Source organism: Rhipicephalus sanguineus, chromosome 5 (assembly GCF_013339695.2).
Source record: "Rhipicephalus sanguineus isolate Rsan-2018 chromosome 5, BIME_Rsan_1.4, whole genome shotgun sequence".
Classification (NCBI taxonomy): domain Eukaryota; kingdom Metazoa; phylum Arthropoda; class Arachnida; order Ixodida; family Ixodidae; genus Rhipicephalus; species Rhipicephalus sanguineus.
Window position 1 is genome coordinate 35,943,115 of NC_051180.1, and position 21,151 is coordinate 35,964,265.

Here is a 21,151-nt window from a genome sequence, read left to right on the forward strand (position 1 = left end):
GTAATTTGCGAGGCTTTGGTTATTTTAGAAGATTCATCAGAGTTAGCGGTGATACTAAGCACGAATCCAAGCGTGCCTAAATAGCGTCACCAGCGCTTTCATATGCTGATGTACTCGGCCGCGGGGTCCGGGAAGTCGGCGCACGATATGCTGGCTGGCGGCATTCGGTGACAATGCGCAGTGCTCGTAGCCGCGGCGACGAAAAATCGGCGCGCGTAATGTGCTTGGTCTCGCATTTGCTAGCCACTGCTCCGAGCGGTCAATGCGCGACGAGCTTGGCCGGGACGTTCGCTACCGATGCGTAAAATGCCCATCCGCACTTTCGAGTAGCCAGCGGACGATGTGATTTGTTGCTTGCAACAAAGCACAGTGCGGCGTGTCCGCTAGCGCGGTGTCCTTGCCCGCAAAGTTTGGATTCGTCTCGTAAACCAGCGCCATGAGCGGAGTTAGGCCTATCCACGACTCCGAGCAGTAAGCTCGGTCGCGGTGTGCGTAGCCGCGGTGCCCGATGTTTCAAAGCACGTCTTGTTCGATCGCGAGTACAAAGCGTAGTCTCGCGAAGTTCTTCGTCACGGAGGACGAAGTGCTGACAAGCTGAACTACCCGAGACGCGCATCTGTGATATTCGCGACGAGCGCGGCACGCTATCGTCTATCGCACACTGATGACTGCGCTTCCACTTGCAGCTGTCGAACTACAGGTTAATCATATTCTAAATTATCGTCGACCCATGCACACAGAGCGAGAGCGAACGCGTCACTAAAGCTGTATTCACACGACGGATGGAATCGCGATTCGAGCCTGCGGATTGCATACTATGTCACCATACGTCAGCCGTTCACGCGTCCCTGCTTCGGTCCGCGCAGAGCGATTCGTGAAACGACGGAGGCCCAAATCACAGTTGGGATCCTCGGGGAGCAATGCCGAAATCCTTGCTTGTAGCGTGAATTCTCCCCTGTCGTGTGAATGCTGGCTGCGGACAGATCCGAATCACGTCACCTGTCACGTGACTGATCCGTCCGCGATCACGTCCGTCGTGGGAATACAGCTTAAGTCGCGCGATTTTCGACAATCGTAACATCAGGTAATATCGCGACGCGTAAGCAGCAGACGACTGTCCTCTCGGAGCGAGCATCGGACCAGTGGCGAGGCGTGCTAGAGTAACATGGCGGACGCGGCCAATCGCAGGCCTCCAAACGACCTTCAGAGATTTGCTTTTTGTGCGCTTGTTTTCGAAGGGAGGAGCCAGCTGAGGCGGGGAATTTGAAAACGAAGAAATGCTCTTTACGACAAGCTCAAAATGGCGGCGCCCGGTTGTACCGTTGCGGAGCAAGTTTTTTGAAAAGCACTGTTTTTTTGCGATCTCCACAATAATTTTCGCAACCTCAGCAAGTGCAACAAATTTTTAAAGCACTTCTAGGTGGTTTTCAGTGAAGATATTCTGGAATCTGATAGGAAAAGGGCTACAGAAACTGAAAATATGATTTTCAAAAAATCGATTTTTTTTTGCCATTTTGCGCGATACGAAAGGCGCGTCCCCCCTTAATCACCTGCAGTTTGCGCATCATCATCCAGTCTAATCCAGATGCGCAGACCATAACGCTAACTACTAGTTCACTACACCCTAACATCACCGCGAAAGAAAGAAAAAAAGGACAGTGGTTCTAAAATTTCCTGGCCTTGTTCTATCATGTGCAGAACGCTTTTTAGACCACTTTTGCCGCAGTACACCTTTGCTGTGTGGAAAAGCATGCTCTGATTTAGAAGGGTCTACTAGTACTTGCTGTCACAGAACACAGCACATTTTGTTGCTTAATTACTCATGCGCGCACACACCACTACTAGTATGATTGCTGCCTTGAGAAACAGTAAACAAAGATGTACACCAATTTTCTTTATTCGCCACCCCCTTTCGCTCCTGCTTTGAAAATCTCCAGAATTCCGAGGTCACCAGGTCGGCAGATTCACAATAGCATATGCAGCACCTGTCAAATGGTTTGACAAGCTCTACACGGGCTAATGTGGACTTTGACGTTAGTAGCACTTTGGGGGTGATTCAGCAGACTGCTTTTATTGAAATAGCAGTGCTCACGTGCACGGTGCATGAGTTAGCTGGTGTTAAATAGTTTGTACATATTTTTGTTTTCTAAAAGTAAGTCTTATTTGTTGTATTGCCACAAATTTGGGATTTTAGGCTAAAAAACTGCTCGTTTCTTTTTCCCGTAACTGACTCCAACTGCTGAATGTGGATTTTCGTGCTCCAGAAGCATCATTTTGCTGCTCCAAAAATTGCTCCAAATCCTAATTCGGCTGTTGCACCCCTGCTAACTTCACTGCGAAAGAAAATAAAAAAGGACAGTGGTTCTAAAATTTCTTTGCCTTGTTCTATCATGTGCAGAACGCTTTTTTAAGCCACTTTTGTTGCAGTACACTGTTTTCTTGAGAAAAAGCGTTCTCAGATGTTCTCAGAAGGGGCTGTTAGTACTAGCTGTCACGGGATACAGCAAATTTTGTTCCTTAATTACTCATTCGTGCACGCACTGTATAATTACAAGTACTAGTATAATTGCTGACATTTAAAAAAGTTACAGGCGATCTTTCAGAGCTGTGTATGTCATTCCTGCAGCCCTGAGAAATAATAAACAAAAACGTACGGCAGTTTTCTCCTTTGGTCACCCCCACTCACTCCTGCTTTACGAACTCCCGAATTTTGAGGTCGCCAGGTTGGCAGGTCCACATTAGTATTCGTAGCGCCTGTCAAATATTTGACAGGCGCTGCAAATGATAATGTGGACTTCGTCATTGTTTTGCAGTTTGGGCATCATCATCGGACCTTAACCTTTACCCTAACCCGTCATTGTTTGCACTGTGGGGTGGTTCAGCACACTTAAAATAGCAGTGCTCATGTCCACGTGCACGAGTTAGCTGATGTTAAAAGGTGTGTACATATTTTCGTTTTCTAAAAGTAAGCCTTCCTTGTTAACTGCTCCTAATTTGGGATTTCACGCAAAAAAAAAGATCCATAGTTCTTTTTCCTCATAACCTGCTCCAAATTTGAATTTTTGTGCTCCAAAAACATTTTTCTGCTCCACAAATTGCTCCTAATCCTATTTCAGCTGTTGCACCCCTGCTAATTACTTTGTAATTAAATAACTATTTACTCTGAAGTCATTCAAGCTCCATTTTTGCATAAATAGGCTGAAATCTCAGGCTAGAAATATAGTGCAAATTCATTTTTGGTTATGTGCATGTTGAGCAAGAAAAAAAATTACTTTTTACGTGGGTAACGGGAAGCGGCACGTCGAACTACTCGTCGAATATGGTAGTGCCTTCACCAAAGTGATGATATGCAACAGTACACTGCAGAATGAAGCTAAATGAAGACAAATTTATTATGCTGGAGGTTCAATTCATTCAAAGCTCAACGTATCTTGCCCTTTCTTAGCCCCTAGTCAATACAAATAGCAAAAACAAGCGGTGTACACAATTGTGTACAGTCAAACCTCGTTAATATGTACCCGCTTTAAGCGTACTAACGGTTAAAACGTAGTTGCGACGAATCCACGACCGAGTCTCATAGAGCCTAATGCATTCGCTCACCACTTAAGCCGTAGTGCTTTGCTGTATGCCTACCGGTTAGTGCGTACCCTGCGTACCGCAATAACGTTTTGTGCCATAAAATTTTACTGCGCCGCTGAACTTCCCAACGCCACAATGAGCTGCCAAAGGTTTTCTGTCTTTTCGAGAAGTGCGTAGATCCGTCGATCACTGATTCTGACTTCTGCGCGATTGCGACGACGCCTTTGCGGGTAAGCATCGAAAAAGAACGAAGGTGAGGCGGCGGCCTTCGCACATATATCGCGGAAAGCCAATACTGTCCATTCTGGAAATGCTCATTGGCGTCGCCACCGCGCGCGATCGGCACTATCGGACGGTCGTGCGAGAGTACCAGAATCTTTTCTCCACTTTGGCAAAAAGAAAGAAAAGGCTTTGCAGTGGGTACTTTAGGCAACATTTGCTGTGGCACTGTATTTATTTCTTTGCTGGAGGCGATGGCGTACACGAGGAGATGCAAATTTTTTACTTCGTGGTTAATGCGTACTACCGTTTAGTGCGTAGTTATGCAGCGTTCCCGGCAGGTACGCATTAACGAGGTTCCACTGTACATAGCGTCTCAAAGGGTTAAACTGCATGAGGATCTTGGCTGGGTGGTACGTGTCCATTGGTTCGCTTCTCAGTTCCATTGCATTTTTGTCTTTTATTATGGTATGGGATCGATCCTGGTGATGGTAGCGTCATAGGCTTGCAAGATAACAATCGGACAAATCTCTGCTATTGATTCACCATTTCACAGAACTCTGTCACAGTGAAATGTTGGAAAGTGGATACGCTTTCATAGGCGTGTCATTGTTACAGGAAATGGCGCAGTACCGGCACAGAAATGCACATTTCGGCTGTACAAACATAATGGCAAAAGTTTTGTTGTTGCTCTGCTGAAGCTCACCTTATAGTGATCGGATTTCTTTTTCTTTTTTGCTGCTTGTAAAGCAGTCGATTGCCGTGTTATCATGCATGCCTGATAACAAACAGCCTTGTTAGAGTAAACTGTCTGTAACACGCAGCTTTCCTTCCCTTATCATTGAAAACCAAAGGACGCTGGACTGTTTCAAGTATCAGCAAGAGATAAAACCATACTACCCTTTCTGTTCACAGTAAAGCTTTATCATGTCACTACATATGCATCAAGCTCCTGGGTGTGATTGAGATCAGCTCAGCTCCTCTGTGATAGTGTTCATGAAATTTATTTGGCCCTTCTGTATTTGAGCAACTGAGATTTCAAAATGGAAGGAATTATTTTCTTGTCCTAACCAGATGCTGGCCATATACCGTATTTACTCGAATCTAAGCCGATTTTTTTTTTTTTTTCGGAAAAACGATGTGCAAAAATGGGGGGGGGGGGGGAGCTCGGCTTAGATTCGAGTACAATGATCAAGTTTTTTTTTTTCTGGCCTTGCGAATGTCGGGGGTCTGCTTAGAATTGGGGCCGGCCTAGATTCGAGTAAATATGGTAGTACTCAAAATGTTTAGTGGGTGCTGCAATTCCTGTTTGGGAGAAATTTGGCTGTGGCAAGTTGTTTAGATCCTTGGTTTGCTGCGCATGACGGCAAAAGTGAACAAGAAATGGGGAGTTGCAGAATATGGCACTGTTCTGTTCGTGTGCTGCTTGTCTTGTGTTTATGTTTATTCCTGTTGTGCTAATGGCTTAAGAACACACTGGTCATTCCTTCGGATTGTCATGACATGCTGGCCACATGCTCCAGTTACTATTACATTGGTATATTGGTGCCTACACATTTTGAAGCAGCTGCCCATTGTAACCAAAGTTCTGGTGGAAAAGCACATTTAAAATTTTAATGTGTATACGTTTTGCTGGTGGTGCTTGGTACAGCAAAATCTTTGACAGTGCAGTGCAGATAATTGCTATATGAGCTCATTAGCTTCATGGCAGTGAATGAGAATCATGTAATGGGCTTCATGTGCAGGAATTAGCATTTTTATTGGTTGTCATATTGACCCTAGTGTATAAGCACACGTGTTATCGGTCTTGTCATGTGTCTTCATATTGCTATAACTGTAGCCATTTCAGATTATCAAGTGGCATGTGGAGGCCACAGTCTCTGACCTCTTTAACCTTTGTTTCTAATATATAATTTAAATTAGTAGATCACTAGCTAACCATCGTTCAGTTTAAAGACCATCATTGGACTTACAGGTAGTTTTACTACGTTTAATTATATTTCCTTGTGTTATGTCATGTCTTGCATGAGACCTTATTGGAGCTGCTGGCGTCGTGCCTATTGGCTTCGAAGCAATCTTTTTAAAAAGCAATCTTACAGAATGTGTGCTCTGTTACGAGCAGTGCCCCTTAGCCAGCTGTTTACATGGCACTGCACTCGTCACATTTTTGTTTATGAGTGAATGTGCACTGAAGGCAATGGGAGAAAATTCTTTATTACTAGCAGAGTCCTTCTATGCTCTTCCGGTCACAAAACTTCCGCCGCAGTTTCATATGGAGCCAGCGCCCGCCAACTGTGCATGAAAGGGCATGTGAGTGCTGCGGCCACTGTGGTTGTCCATGGGGCAGTTTGATATTCTAGTTTTCAAACATCCACGACAGTTTCTTTACTTGCACGAAGCTACATTTAACACGCAACGCGCTTAAATGAGTGCCTGAGTGCATCGTAAGTCTTGAAATCAGCACCTGGGTGAAAAGAATCGCCGCTCAAGACATGCAGCTTACGGCGGTTTCAGTCTAAATGAAACAAAAATTCGGGGGTTTGATGCGCCATAATCACCTTGACTATGAGTCACGGTGGAGTGGGAGACTATGGATACATTTTTGATCATCATAAGGCCTTAGACCAACTTTAAGTACACAAACTTTTTTTTTTTCACCCCAAGCGAAAGGCGGCCGTTTAAACGGCCTCCAACATGCACAGTTGAAACTGTATTGCAATTAGGCAATTATCTGATAAAGTGGTCTGTCACCATGCGATGCGTATACGCTCCTCGGCTGCTGACCTAGAAAACACAGCGCCAGTGGTCGCATTTCAATAGAGGTGAAATACTAGAGGCCCGTGGGCACGCTACACAACCCCAGCTGTCCAAAATGCTCCGGAGCCTCCACTATGGCATGCGTCGTAATCATGTAATAGTTTTAGCCCTGAAACCCCAGACATTTTTATGAGCAAGCAGTGTTCTATAGAAGTGTCAGTAAGCCCAGCACTTACTCATGCTGCTCGTGCATCCGACGCAGAAATGACAAGTCTAGATATTTTGGTTTTTAATGCCCAATAAGTTATATTGTTAATGGGTTACAAAGGGGCAAAATATTGTATACTTATGTTCTTATCATGGACAAAATTAGAATGAAAACATGATAATCCTATGATTCAGTTAGAAAAAAATATAACATGTTGGAGCAAAAACAACGTGCAAATAGTATGTTTTGTTTATTTTGTAAAATAAGAGGCAGAGAGACAGCAGACGGCCTCAGGTAATGAATAGCTTTGTTAAAGGCATGGTACAGATACAAGAAACACAAATGGAGTTGCCGACCGTTTATTCGGACTCTGCGGGAACCACCGGAAAGTCCAAATAATTCAGATAAAAAAAAGAATTCACGAGAAAAGAAGCACCTTTATTGTCCCAGTGGCCGGGAAAATTTATTGACATGCATCTGCACACACACACACACGCTTACGCTCGACCAAGTCGGCATGCACTTCAGCCAGTGTTTGGCCATTGCTGTAGATTGACAATAGCGCTGTTGCGGCCTCGCTAAATCAGCATTTGAAGGCGGTGGGGGGGGGGGGGGACGTGCGTCATCATTGGGGTCACTGTCTATCGGCGCTGGTTCGAGGACCGGACCTCATCATTATCCAACTCAGCGAAAACTCCTGAACAACTTTGGATTGACGTCCGCCGCCTTACTTGGTGAATAATCACTGCTTTTTCGCCATCGTCAGTGTCCTGTAGTTGCCGCGTTTCTTCATTAGTACCTACAGCGCAGATGGAACGGGTGCCATCGGAGCCCTTTCAGCAGAATCGGGCCTCGCACGCCAAGCAACAAACAAGAGAGCAAAACACAAAGCACAAGAAGTGTATCAGCGATCACCCTCAAACGTCGTACCGAGCAGACTTCGAGCGTGGCTTGGCTTGGTATTCAATGGATACCTGACTGGCTAAAGCCAAAAGGCAACCATTAGGTGTAGCTGAAAAGCATAGCCTTCGAGATCATCACTTGTAATTTCTGTATGGATTTTGACACTGGCATGACCTTTAACATTAGCCAGTGCAACCTTTCAGTGCTGGCAACTTAGCAAAATATTGTAAACATCGCTTACAGTGTATCATGGCATTCGAAGTCGCTCACGATGAGGCAGCCGGAGTCCAAAGAAATCGAACGGTGCGCTGTGAGGCATCTGAATTTTCGGTCGTGAGCTTACATTACTGTGGCATAGCGCCTCGCCTACTGTAACACGCACGCGCCGCGTAGTGTAAACGACGTACAGCCCAGCGCGCCCTCCCGGTGCGCGGATCGGATTACACCCTGAGAGCAGGCGCGTCCGGGCGCCTCTGAAATAAACGCTTTTTGTTACCAGCAAGCCGTGTGGAGAGTCGCTTTCTTTCGTGCTCCTCGAGCACACGACATGGTGTCAGAAGTGGGATCCTGCTGCCGTCTCTTCTAGCCTCTGCTCTCGTCGTCCTCAACGGTCTCCAACGACCACGATGACGGACTCCGCTACGGCAGCTACGAACGCCGCGACAGGCTTCTCTTTAAAGCCTCCTGAGCCATTTACGTTTGATCAAGCCTCCGAGTGGCCTGCATGGATCCTCGAGTTCGACGACTACCACTTTGCATCGGGTCTCGTCCACCAAGAGAGTGAAATGCAGGTGCGAACTCTGCTCTACGTAATGGGTCGCCAAGCAAGACAAATTTTCAACACGTTCTCGCTCTCCACAGAAGACAGCAAAAACTTTGACCTTGTCAAGGCGAAGTTTGACTCGCACTTCGTCCAAACGAGAAACGTTGTGTACGAGTCAGCGTGCTTCAATCGGCGGGAGCAAGAGCCCTCTGAGACCGTCGACCAATACGTCACCGCCCTATACAACATGGCAGACAGGTGCGACTACGGTGACTTGCGGGATCGCCTCATCCGCAACTGCTTCGTACTTGGACTCTGCGACAAGAAGCTCTGCGAAGCCCTACAGATGGACGCTAACCTCACACTCGCCATGGCGCTCGCTAAGGCACGCCAAAAGGAGTCCGTGCACAAGCAGCAGCAGCAGCTCCTTCAGGCCTCCGGGGAACCGTCCTCTTTCAAGTTAGAGTACACCGGTCTCGACGCCGTCTCCCACAATCACCGCGGCAAAGGCAAGAACCTACCGCGACCGCATAACAACGCCACGAAATCAAATAGTCAATCGTGCGGCTACTGCGGTGGAGCGCCTCATTCTCGTTCTCTGTGCCCAGCAAAGACTGAGAAGTGCTCAAAGTGCAACACAAGGGGACATTTTGCTCGTGTTTGCAGAAAAGTTCCGTCAAGAGACATCTCAACGCTCGAGCAAGGAACCTCAGCGATGTTTCTTGGGGCGGTAAACCAACCAGCCGACGCTCAGCACGACTCAAGGCTTGTCGAAGTTGACCTGAACGGCTATTCACTGATCGCAAAGATCGACACCGGTGCTCAAGTTTCTGTTGTCCCGGCTACGTTTGCTGGAATTCCTGAACATCTCCAGCCAGCAAGCGAAACCCTCTCAGGACCGAGCGGCAGGGCACTTCGGGTCGTCGGGAAGTTTGACGCAACGATCAAGTGGAGGTCGCGAAGGTCGAACCAAGTCGCCTACGTTGTGCAGCAGCTGAAGCATCCACTTCTTGGATTACCTGCCATCGAAAGCTTGGGATTAGTCAAGTTTCTGTGTGCCACGGAACGCGTTGAGGAACGATATCCCGAACTTTTCAACGGTCTAGGTCTGCTGCCGGGTGCGTACACAATTCGCCTCAATCCCGCGGCTGTGCCATATTCCGTTACCGTGGCAAGGCACATTCCTGTGCCCCTACGGAAAGCAGTCGAGCAGGAGATCATCAGCATGCAACAACAAGGAGTGATCCGCCCTGTAGAAGGCCCTACGGACTGGTGCGCCGGAATTGTTCTGGTAGTGAAACCCTCAGGAGGTGTCCGAATATGCGTGGACTTCACCCGCCTCAACTCTTCAGTCCTCAGGGAAAGATTTCCCCTCCCGTCAGTTGAACAGACGCTCGCTTTATTAGGTGAGGCAACCGTTTTCTCAAGACTAGATGCAAATTCGGGCTTTCACCAAATCCCTCTTTCTCCGGCATGCCAAGATCTGACAACATTCATTACGCCAGTTGGACGCTTTTGTTTCACGAGACTTCCATTCGGTATAACGTCAGCACCGGAGTATTTCCAAAAACGCATATCCGAAATCCTGAGCGGACTAACAGGAGTCGTCAACCTCATGGACGACATTCTTGTCTTTGGCCGCGATCAAGCCGAGCACGATGGAAACCTTGACACGACTCTCAAGAAGCTTGCTTCCTCTGGAATCACCCTCAACCGTTCTAAATGTGCTTTCAGCGTGAAGGAGGTGACCTTCCTAGGCTGTGTCATCAGTAGTCAATGCATACGTCCCGACCCTAAAAAAGTCGAGGCTATCAAGTGTCTCCCGCCGCCTACAGACGTCGCCAGAGTCCGCCGGATCTTAGGGATGGTGAACCATCTGGCAAGGTTCCTGCCAAATTTGGCCGAAAGGACAGCCGCTCTCCGCGTTCTCCTCAAGAAAACGTCTGAGTGGACATGGGGCCCCGCTCAGGAAAGACTTCCAAAACATCAAGGACCTCATCTGTTCGGACCAGTGCTTGGCAAAATACCATCCGGAATATCTTACTACACTCTCAGCAGACGCATCAGCCTACGGATTGGGCGCAGGACTGCTACAAGTGCAACCGGATGGTAACAACCGCCCAGTCGCATTCGCCTCAAGGTCCCTAACGCCCGCCGAAACGCGGTATGCTCAGATAGAAAAGGAAGCATTGGCTCTAACCTGGGGAGCCGAACGGTTCGAAGAATACCTGCGTGGTCTCACGGCAACCTTTCAAACAGATCATCAACCTTTAATCACCCTCCTGGGATAAGAGTCTCTCGATCTGCCGCCACCACGAATTCAACACTTCTGCATGCGCCTCATGCGCTTCAGCTACGTCATGCAGTACGTCCCAGGAAAAAGTATTGCTACTGCTGACACTCTCTCGAGAGCACCAACTGCAAGCAGTTCGACAGCGGGAACTCTCACTTGTGATGAAGTGAGCGCCTACGTAGAGGGCGCACTCATGGATCTGCAAACTTCCTCCTTCGATCCAGTGAAGAAAGCTCAAAAGGAAGACGAGGTCTGCCAGCGTCTTCTGTGCTTTTGCCTCAACGGATGGCCGGAAAAACGCAGCGTCCCAGCCCCCCTCTCTCCGTTTTGGCAGTGCCGAACAAGTCTGTCTGAAAACAATGACTACCTGCTGTACGAAACGCGCCTGGCGATTCCTCATTCTCTGAGAAGCGAAATTCTCACTCGCCTACATGAGGGGCACCAAGGCATCGGACGCTGCAGAGCAAGGGCAAAGCAGTCTGTGTGGTGGCCAGGAATCTCATCGGAACTCCAGCGAATGGTTTCTAACTGTCGAATGGTTTCTAACTGTGAAACTTGTGCTATAAACCGACCGCAAAGAGCCGAGCCACTTCTGCCGACAGCTACACCAGAGCTTCCATGGCAGATGGTGGGGATCGACTTATTCCAACTTTGGGGAAAAAACTACCTGATATGTGCGGACTATCGCTCACGGTACCCCGAGATTGCACTCCTTGCTTCCACCTCCGCAGACGCCGTCATTAACCACCTCAAAAGCATTTTCGCTCGTCATGGCATCCCTGTGACAGTGGTATCCGACAACGGCCCGCAGTTCTCGAGCTCGGCATTCGCAGAATTCGCTAAAGCATACGGCTTCAACCACACCACGAGCAGCCCTCTTCATCCGCAGGCCAACGGGGAAGCAGATCGCGCCGTTCAAACAGTGAAACATCTGCTCGAGAAAGCAGACGATCCGTACCTCGCCCTACTGGCCTACAGAGACACGCCGGGGCCGACAGGCTTCAGCCCGGCTAAACTGCTCATGGGACGCCAGCTACGCTCTCGAGTTCCTGCATTTCCTGCCCTCCTTGTTCCCGGAAACGTCGACAACAAACAAGTGACAAAAAGGGACCTCGAAGCAAAACAACGCCAGAGGCGAAACTTCAACCGTCGTCATGTGGCTAAGGACCTACCAGCTCTCTCTCTCCAAACACCCGTGTCTGGGTGCGAGACCTCAAATGCGAGGGGGAGATAACTCAACAAGCAGACACTCCCCGCTCCTACTGGGTCCAAACAGAGCGCGGACACGTGCGTCGCAACAGAAAGATGCTCGTCCCATTGCCGGCCTCACAGAAGAAAGCGCAATCGCTTCCCTCCTCTTTAGTCTTCGACACTGACGACGAAGATTTCGAGCCGTCGACAGTCGCGGGACCGCTAGCTGCCCTCTACAATGGAGCTTCGTCCCAGCGAGGTGACCCGCTGCGAGCCGACAGCAATAATTCACTGCCCAAGCCAGTCAACGATGCTGCAGCAGAGACATCGAGGGTTCCAGCAACCACCACCCGTTCCGGCCGCAGAGTGTTTGTGCTGGAACGTTACGGTGTAGTCACTTAAGAGAGGGAGATGTGGCATGGAGCCTCGCCTACTGTAACGCACGCGCCGCGTAGTGTAAACGACGGACAGCCCAGCGCGCCCTCCCGGTGCGCGGATCGGATTACACCCCGAGAGCAGGCGCTTCCGGGCGCCTCTGAAATAAACGCTTTTTGTTACCAGCAAGCCGTGTGGAGAGTCGCTTTCTTTCGTGCTCCTCGAGCACGCGACAATTACTTCAGTGGGACAAGTGACAGTGCCGCGAAGGTGTCCGAATAAACGGTCGGCAACTGTAATGAACAGGCTTCCTCATCAAATTCTCACGTTCAAGGGACACAACGACGCAGGTGAAATTGGAATCTCAGGCAGCGGCAATGTCCGGGGCATCAAAGTATTTTGTGCACACGCGTGTGCACTTTGATTCAAAGTTGCAATCACCATGATTACAAATTCTTAGCAGCGCAACCACCAAGAGGGGACAGAAGAGAGAACACACAGTGCTAACTTCCAACTGTTTATTTCTTTTAAAATGCTTCACCTTACATGCAGTTGCACACTCGCACAACAGCTATGCACGACACGCAGCAAACGCCGTTCAACACGTGAATAATACGTTGTAATCACCACTGTCTAGCAGGGCCCACTTCCATTTTGCGTGTTGCTCCTTGTTATTTTGTAAACCAAACGGCGCCTTCTTGTGAACAGAACCACCCGCCCACATGCAACACGTCTTTGGCATCGTCGTCCCACGCCAACACTTCAGCTGCCTCGAAAAGTAGTGCACAGAAAGCACCACAACTATCAGCAGGTGTTGCACCGCGCAGGCATTTTAGCGCACAAATGGTGCCCTCTGTGGCACAGTGGCGCCGCGTTGTGGCAGATTTGGGCAGCATAGAAAGCTCACCTATAGCGTGACGGCGGAGTTCCGTGACCAGAAAAGGATTGAAGGACTCTCTTACTAGCCAGTGTTATGCAGCATATTCGCCGAGGTAATCATCACACTGCCAGCCCTAAAACTTTTCGTGCGAATGAGCTTCTCGAGGTTGGAAGACTGTTACGATGTGCATTTTTACCACTGAAGTTATCTTTCTCTTTCGATTGCCGTGCTCTTCTGAAAGCCATCTCTCCTCTCCCTTCCCCGTTCTCCTCTCTGGCGTGCAGACACAGAGAACATCCGGTTTGTGTTCGCCGCCGTAAAGGACACCATCCTGCAGCTGAACTTGAAGGAGTACAACCTAGTGTAGGAACTGCCTGAAGCTGACCACAGGTTTTCCCCAGCCCACCCCAGGAGGCAGGTTGTCTTCTCTCTCTCTGCCCCTTCTCGCATCTTGCTCCCTCTCGACCAGCTTGCAAGAGGGAGAGAACATCACAAGCTCGGTGACAACCGCTTGCCGCGACAAACTGACGGAGGCGACGTTCCCCCCTGCTTCCTCCGATGGAGGCGACACAATGCCAAGACGACGCCGCTGTGGATAGTTTGCTGGCGCACATATGGACAACACACATGCTTGCTTTTCCACGAAGCAGGAGAGATGACAGTCCTTCTCTCCTTCCCATGACAGGGGGGTTGCGACTCTCTCTGTGTGGTGCCATTTCTGGGGAGGATGGAAGAGATGCCTTGTTGCCGCACACTCCTGGGCAGATGCTTCTCCTTTTTTCTTGGACTCGCACACACAGCCTGTACACTTGTTTTAGCCTCGCTGCCCTACAAGTTTTGTCTTTATTATGCCATGCCCACCACACTGTTGCTGTCAGTTTGCCCCACTGAAAATTTGTTACAGCAACACTTTTGCATTTTTTAAGAAAGTGTATACTTTGTGTGAGCAGCTGCTGTTCATGTCTGGCAGGTGTAACAGTGTTACATGCTTGGGACAACCTTCTCAAGGGTTGCGGCCCCAAAGCCACTTAAGAACATTTGTGCTCCTCCATGTGTGTTGTCCCTGCACATGCTGCCTGTGTTTTGTTTTTTAAGTCTGCTTTTTAAAGGAGTGCCAAATGGAAAGGAGTCTAGATGTGTGCTGCCTGCCAGCTGCAAGGACTTTAGCCACATGGTCAGCGTAGGTGGAAGCATCACAAAAAAGTATTGCCACACTGCATTAGTGAGGCATTGATGGTGCACATTAATGCCAGAGCCTATGGTTGTATGTGAGTACAGTACACTCACTGCTGGTTGGTTAACCTGCCTGCCCTTCACAAGCTCAAGTCATGACTGGGGCAAACAAGTCCATGCCTTTGGACTTTGTGGCAGTCCATTTGAAGCCAGTTGCCATGCTTCACAAAAGCTTGTGGTTGGTGCACATCTGTATGCGAGTTCCTTCTCTCTTTTTTTTCGTACTTTTGCTTTCTCCTCGTGTTGTTCGCTAGTTCCCACCCATCTGCCAGTTTATGAGTTTATTTTTCTTTTAATTCCAGCAGGTTTTTATTTTGAACTCTTACCTAGTCAGCGTTTTGTACATAGGCAACATGGCAGGTGGCAGTGTGTGTCATTGCGAGTTCTGGAACAGCTGTGGGTCCAATTCTGCGCTCCTTGGCAAGCACACCATTCTGTCAGTGACTAAACGCAACCAGTGGGAATGTGTGTTGTGCAAGTGCTTAGGGGGGAGAGGGGAAACAACAAGACGGGCTCTGCGAGAAGGCGCCTGCAGTGCCACAGTAGGCCTCATAGCCACCACCTGGCAGCAGTATTGTGGACACGCAGCTCTGGCTTTGTTTCCTTTTTTGGCCATTGTGCGTCTCCTTAGAATGAGTGTGTTACGCCTGCTATTCTCAGCGTCTTGAATGTGTGCGTGCATGTTTTAGATATTGGGCAAACAAATAAGTGCAGTTTTTCAGATGAAGGTGCAGTTGCAGGACTACCCTCTTTTAGGCTGCTAAAGTATGACCATGCTTTCTTTCTCTCTGCCCCCCCCCCCTCTTCTATTTTTTTTTTTTTTTTTCAAACTATATGTGCACCTATTTAAAATCAATTTTCAATCAATTGCTGTGTTCATAAGAGCGGAAGTTTTGACCATTCTGCAGATGGGCCTTGTCAAAATCCGCTGTGTAACGCACAGTATTGGTTTTACGATTTTGTCAGAGTTGCTATTGATTTTTCTTGTTTTAGCGATTGTACCAGCTGGCAGCCCCCTGACATTTACAATAATGTATTGAACATTGAGTATTGCTGCGTTACTTGGTCTTTTCCCCATGGATGCCTTTCATTCTTTGAAAAGGCTTCATGCGGATGACCAAGACACAACTGTCCACTGTATTTTATATGTATCTCTCTAATCTTTTTTTTTTTTCTGGCAACGCACATTTCGAGAGCAGCCTAGGAGTCTTCAGGGTACAGACCCTTTCTCGCGGATGTTTCATACTCCAAGGCAGGGGCTGGGACATAACTATACTGCCACGTTGAAGAAGATAACGCCGGGACATGAGTGAGTGTGGGGAAAACGCTAGTCCTCCTGTTTGGTTGGACGTGTGTCGGTGTCGGCGCAGGTCTGCTTGCCACGTGGGTCGAGAGGCTTTCCTCAAGAAGCTCCGTTTACCGTCGCAATCCCAGAGTGTTTATGGTGCGACGTTACATCCTCACGGGGGCAACAAACCAAACCATGGTGTCTCACTTACTCACGCAGACTTCCTTCCGAGTGTGTGAATGGGTGTGTAGTCTTCAGCTACAACAGGTGTAGTGCGCCCCTCATCAAGAGGGCAACATGCTCTCCCCTGGTCACTTTGCCCTCCCTCTTGGAACCCGGCCCCCTTCTCTACTTTTCTTCACAATGCCTTGCTGCTGCTGTTGCCGCTGCTGTTGCTGGAAGTATGTGTGTAGGACTGTGAAAAAGACAACAGCAGCAGAAGAAGCAAAAACATGAAAATGGGGGTGTATGCTGATGTTTTTTATAAGCTTGCGCATGCGCGCATCGTGCGACTGTCGTGTATGTGTGTGTTGTTTGACAGGAAGAGACAACAACAAAAAAAAAAACGTGCAAGTGAGCTTTTTGAAGTCTTGAATGCATGCGAGAGGACAAAAAAATGTGTATCTCAGTATGATGTGTATGTCAGGCCTATCTTTTTTTTTACATATATATATATATATATATATATATATAAGGGGGAAAAACCGCTAGTTATTTAAAAGAGGACAGTATGTAAAGAGTATGATTAGTGTTTTATAGAGCGATGCATATGGTCCCCTTCTTAAGCCCCCTTTCCACTGTCATTCCCAAAGTGCTTTTTTTCATCCTTGGTCCTCCATTCTCTTCACAGCCTGCCCCCACCTTCCTTTTACGTCCGTTTAATCTCTCTACCTCCCAACTTTTCTCCTCCACTTTCCCTGTGTTGTGTTGTCTCGTTGCAGTTAACGGTGGACTTCCTCCCCCCCTGATGTGTGGTCCCCGCTTTGGCTCATCCCTCCACCCTTAAACACCTCCACAATCCCTTTTCGGTGACCTATTCGATGAAACAAGAAAAAAAAAACATACTTGGTACCTGATTCTTGTCACTCAAGGCAGGAGGACAGAGTTTTTTTCAAAGCACTGGACTTCGCTTTCATACGTGCATGGTGCAGGAGTTGAACTTGGTAGTTGTACTTTTTCTCGAGGGCACACCAGTGACGTTCCGAGGACTTCTGGGTGGGGGGGCTAGGCTGGGAGGAGAATAGCGTGCGCGTGCTCGGCCAATCGTCTCTGCAATTTCTTCCTTTCCGCACTTCGCTTGACATTCTCTCATCACTTTACTCTGCTTTTCAGCCCTTTATCTTATTTTTTTTTAATAAGCTTACGCACAAAAAAGATGTGGGTTGGGGGGGGGGGGGGCACATTGGAGCATTTGCTGCTTGCAGCTTACTGTCTCCTTTTCTTCGCAATCTAGAACAAAACCTAATTATTTCTTCTCTATTATTATTATTACTATTGCTCCTGTGTTTTGTACAGTATTGTTCGGAGCATCGTTTATAGTTGAGAGGAACATATATATATATATATATTAGTTTCGTAGGATACTTGCCTGTTGTGTTTTAACAGAGCATTTTTTCCCCCCTGTCTGATGCCTTGCCAAACTTATTTTGGGGGTTCTGCTGAATGCGGAAGTCATGCTGGTGTTTCTTCAGCTGCTTTACGCTTGTTGCAAAGTATGTGTTTCCGGCTTGTTGTGTGAAGGCTGGAAGAGGAGACTTGTTTGTTTCTTGTCATGCATCTTTTTTTTTGTTTTTCGTCATGTTGATTGTTGGCTCTTCTTTATTTCTTTTTTTTTTCGTGCTGCACACACATGAAGAGTTTCTTTTGTTGATTCTGTGACGCGCTGCGTGGCTGTACGGACTTTCATTACAATGTATATGGCGCTTCCTCAGTGATGAGATGCGCTGCACCCCCTCCCCGGGAAAACTGCAGTGCGCATGACCATTGTGCAGAAGGTAGCAGCACCAGACAGAACAGGAACGGACTCCCACCTAGTACGGGACAAGGTGTGCGTGTATTGTGTGTGTGCATGTATATATTATACATACATATATATAAATATATATAAAATGATACGAGCTCTTGAGGAAAACAAAATGCTTTGTCAGGTTGCTCAGAATGAGCTCTGAGACACACACACACTTTGAGGACTTTACCTTTATATGGATGTGTAAATTTGTAATATTCAAATTAATGCAACCGTTGGGTAAAGTATTGAATAAATTCTCTTAAATTCTCGTTTGAAAACGAGCGGTGTGTTGCCTTATTTGTTCTGTCACATAAGATGAAGCTTCAATCTTTGGGTGGCCTCTTCCACGTGTTTTGCTGAAGAGTGCAGTGGATGCAAGGACTCTTTACATGTTGCATATTAGAATAAACTCATACTTTTGTTGCATGAGCTGCACAGGTTTGAATGAACATGTGTGGCCTAAATTTGTGCGGTTAAAAGAGCATCATGCGGGTGGTGACATTGCCTTCACGAGGCTCTGTGTTTTTGTTCAATTGGTTGTGCCATTCGCTTGGCCGATTTGTTGGCCTTAGCATAGGAAGGTGGCCATGTCCAAAGAAGAGGCTGCTGCACAAGAACGGTCGTTCAAAAGCACATTACTGGTGGTTACCCATTCGTTGCACAGATGAACACTGGTGTCTTCGTGCCTGACACACTTGATTTTGTTGTGGTCAACTGTCCTAAATATCGAGTAAATCACAAATTTATCTGAGAGGTATAGTTTGCGTTCCAGTGTCTCAAGTCGGAAGATTGACATGATAAATCATTTACAGGTATGTTTTTGCTTCAAAATTCTAAGACTTCTTGAGTGCGTCACTTTGGCTTGAGAAATGGATGGCCTCTTGTTAACTGCCACCAGGTAACCTCAAATGAATTTAATAAATTTTATTTGCAAATACTCCATAATAAGAAGAGCAGTATTACGTAATGGGTAGATGAACACATACAGATGCGTTAGAAATTACATGTAAGCGATGGAGCCATAATAAAAGTAATTTGAAAATGTAAGATGTACAGGTTTGTCCACATGTAAGGCAAACACCTCTTTAGTATTCAAGGACTCGTAGAAACATGTTGAATACATAATTCGAAAAATTGTTATTGTTTGTATGGACACCATTATTAGACTTCATATAACAGACATTTCCCTCGAGTATAATTAATGTTCTAGTTTTACCGGCTTCAATACTAATGAGGTGTTCACCTTAGATGTGGTTGACCCTGTACATTTATGTAGAACATTGGCACACGTTCTTGTGTACATCGTAAAATCATTACACCTGGGCCTTTTCTGGTCTAAGCTACGAGTATCTTTTCTTCCCGGGGCTTTATTCGGTTATCTCGTGAGAGAGACTCGCACTATTTTAGAACCAGGCGCGCGTTCTCTTCGACTAGAGGTGGTTGGCTTCCCTATTACAGGTAGCCATGGCTTGCAGCTGTCGCCCTGGCCGCGCCCGCCAGCCGGAGCTGGTCCTCTGGGTTTAGCGACGTCACGAAATTTAATATGAAAGCCATGTTAACTTACGTTGCATTGCTATAACATAGTCGTTGCACCGATTATGGCAAGCATGGTACTGTAAATGCTGAAGTAAAATACATATTTAAACGCTGATGTTTGCGAGTCTGTGGACGAAAAACATCTAAGGCGTCGCATGCATTTCGTAGGCAATAAACCCATGTTTAAAAAAAAATCACGCCATATCCACGAAGTGAATGATGATTGAGGAGCTGGCTCGGAGATAATCGGGTAAACCGTGAATGCTGCATACAATTCCTCTACTGTCATATAAAGACGTCACACGTTTTTATAGTAGGATTGTGGTCAGGTTGTCGAACCACAAGCGGTCGCAGACCTTGCAGCTGTGGCCGAACGTGTGGTCGAGGAAATGTGGTTTTCCCTTCGTTAATGTCATCATCAAGGCGCTCGAAGAACAAGAGGAAGAAGACTTCTCTTTCGCGCGAGCGTGCGCATGCTACAGTTGGCTATGCTATTTGTGGTTTTGCCTGCGTTAATATCATCATCAAGGCGCTCGAAGAAGAAGAGGTAGAAGACTTCTGCAAAGGGTCCTTCAGAGCAACGAAATGGGCTTACTGTGAAGTACTGTACTTGTCGCCCGCGTTTGAGGGGAAGTAGTTAAAAAGACGAAGACTGTCGAAAATGACTTCCTGCTCTCCGTACAGGGGCAAGAGAACAAAACGCGCTGGACAGCTGTCAAAGATGACCACCCCCTTTATGGGCCCTCCGCTAGCATAATATAATCCTTTCAGTTCAAGACGTCCTCGCCGTAACGGTGTATTCACAATATTATTCCCGAGCGTCCAGCTAGTCAACAATAGTTACTCATTCGCGGTAGCACGGCTCAGTGTGGAAACGGAGCCCGTTAATGAGCGTGTCGCTGCGTCGCAGAATGGCAATACATGGCACTACGCCTCTGTTTGCAGGGTATTTCTTAAGGCCCGAACACACGTACGCGTTGCAGCGCGTAGGTCACGCGCTGCAATGCGTACGTGTGTTCGGGCCTTTACGGTCATGCGCTGCGCAGCCAGCATGGCAGCCAGCTACAGCGCCGCCATGGGCGTAGCAAGGAGATCCAGCCCAAATCAGCAATGTTCGCACCGAAGTGTCTCTTCGACTGTGGAAAGGAATTCTAGAAAAAATCCAGATACTATAATTTCCGGCGCAGGTGGCTGTTTTGGTCGGCGGTACGTGACAGTACGAAGAAATTTCGGTGGAGGGGGGGGGGGGGGATTTTGAAATGATCGCAGTGCAGAGAAGCCAACTGTCTGTAGAACTGAGCAAATGCTTATGAATGCTATGCAAGTACATACATTATTCCGAATGTATGTCCCGAATTTATTCAACGTGGCAATCCAATCAAGCATTAAATGAAGTTGTTTTGGGAACGATTTTTCAGAAATAGCTAGGGATGTGAAGGCTTAAAGATATGTCAGCTCGAAGTATAAATAAATTTAATTGACTCACTGGGTTGAGAACATCAGGCGCGGCTATGCTATATTTTATTTTCCGTACTACTTGCTCAAAAAAGGTAGGCAAAATAAATGCGACTTTGGCATTACAGCAGACTTGTAATGCACAACTAAAAGAAGGAAAATGGAGTGCTAAACTAAAGAGACCAAGGTGAACCAATACTGATTCACGAGCAGGTAGCTTCACGATCAAGTGCCTTGTGAAACCGTATACTGTGCCAAGAAGCTTTGTCGCAGAGGGTGATGTGACCCGAGGTTTCTGGGGGAGTTGCCCGTGGTGTTCAGTGTCTCGGTTAATTGCATTCGGCAGTACAACGATACCTGTTTTCTTTGTTTTCTTCTGTTTTGTTGACGCCCCATCAACCAAATAATCGCGATTAAATCATATTATTCGGAAAATCGCAGAGTATAATTTCCCCGCACAAAA

At 47.4% G+C, this 21,151-nt stretch overlaps 1 protein-coding gene across 3 annotated transcripts in view; it reads left to right on the forward strand.

The window, feature by feature from the left end:
* The window catches only part of LOC119393505 (guanine nucleotide-binding protein G(q) subunit alpha), a 66,139-nt gene extending 48,164 nt beyond the window's left edge, over nt 1-17,975 (forward strand). For all 3 annotated transcript variants that reach the window (XM_037660565.2, XM_049416265.1, XM_049416264.1), the window contains one exon: nt 13,453-17,975. In XM_037660565.2, the coding sequence (XP_037516493.1) occupies nt 13,453-13,535 (83 nt within the window). In that variant the 3' untranslated portion in view covers nt 13,536-17,975. The remainder of the gene's footprint in view (nt 1-13,452) is intronic.
* Nucleotides 17,976-21,151: the final 3,176 nt, after the last annotated feature.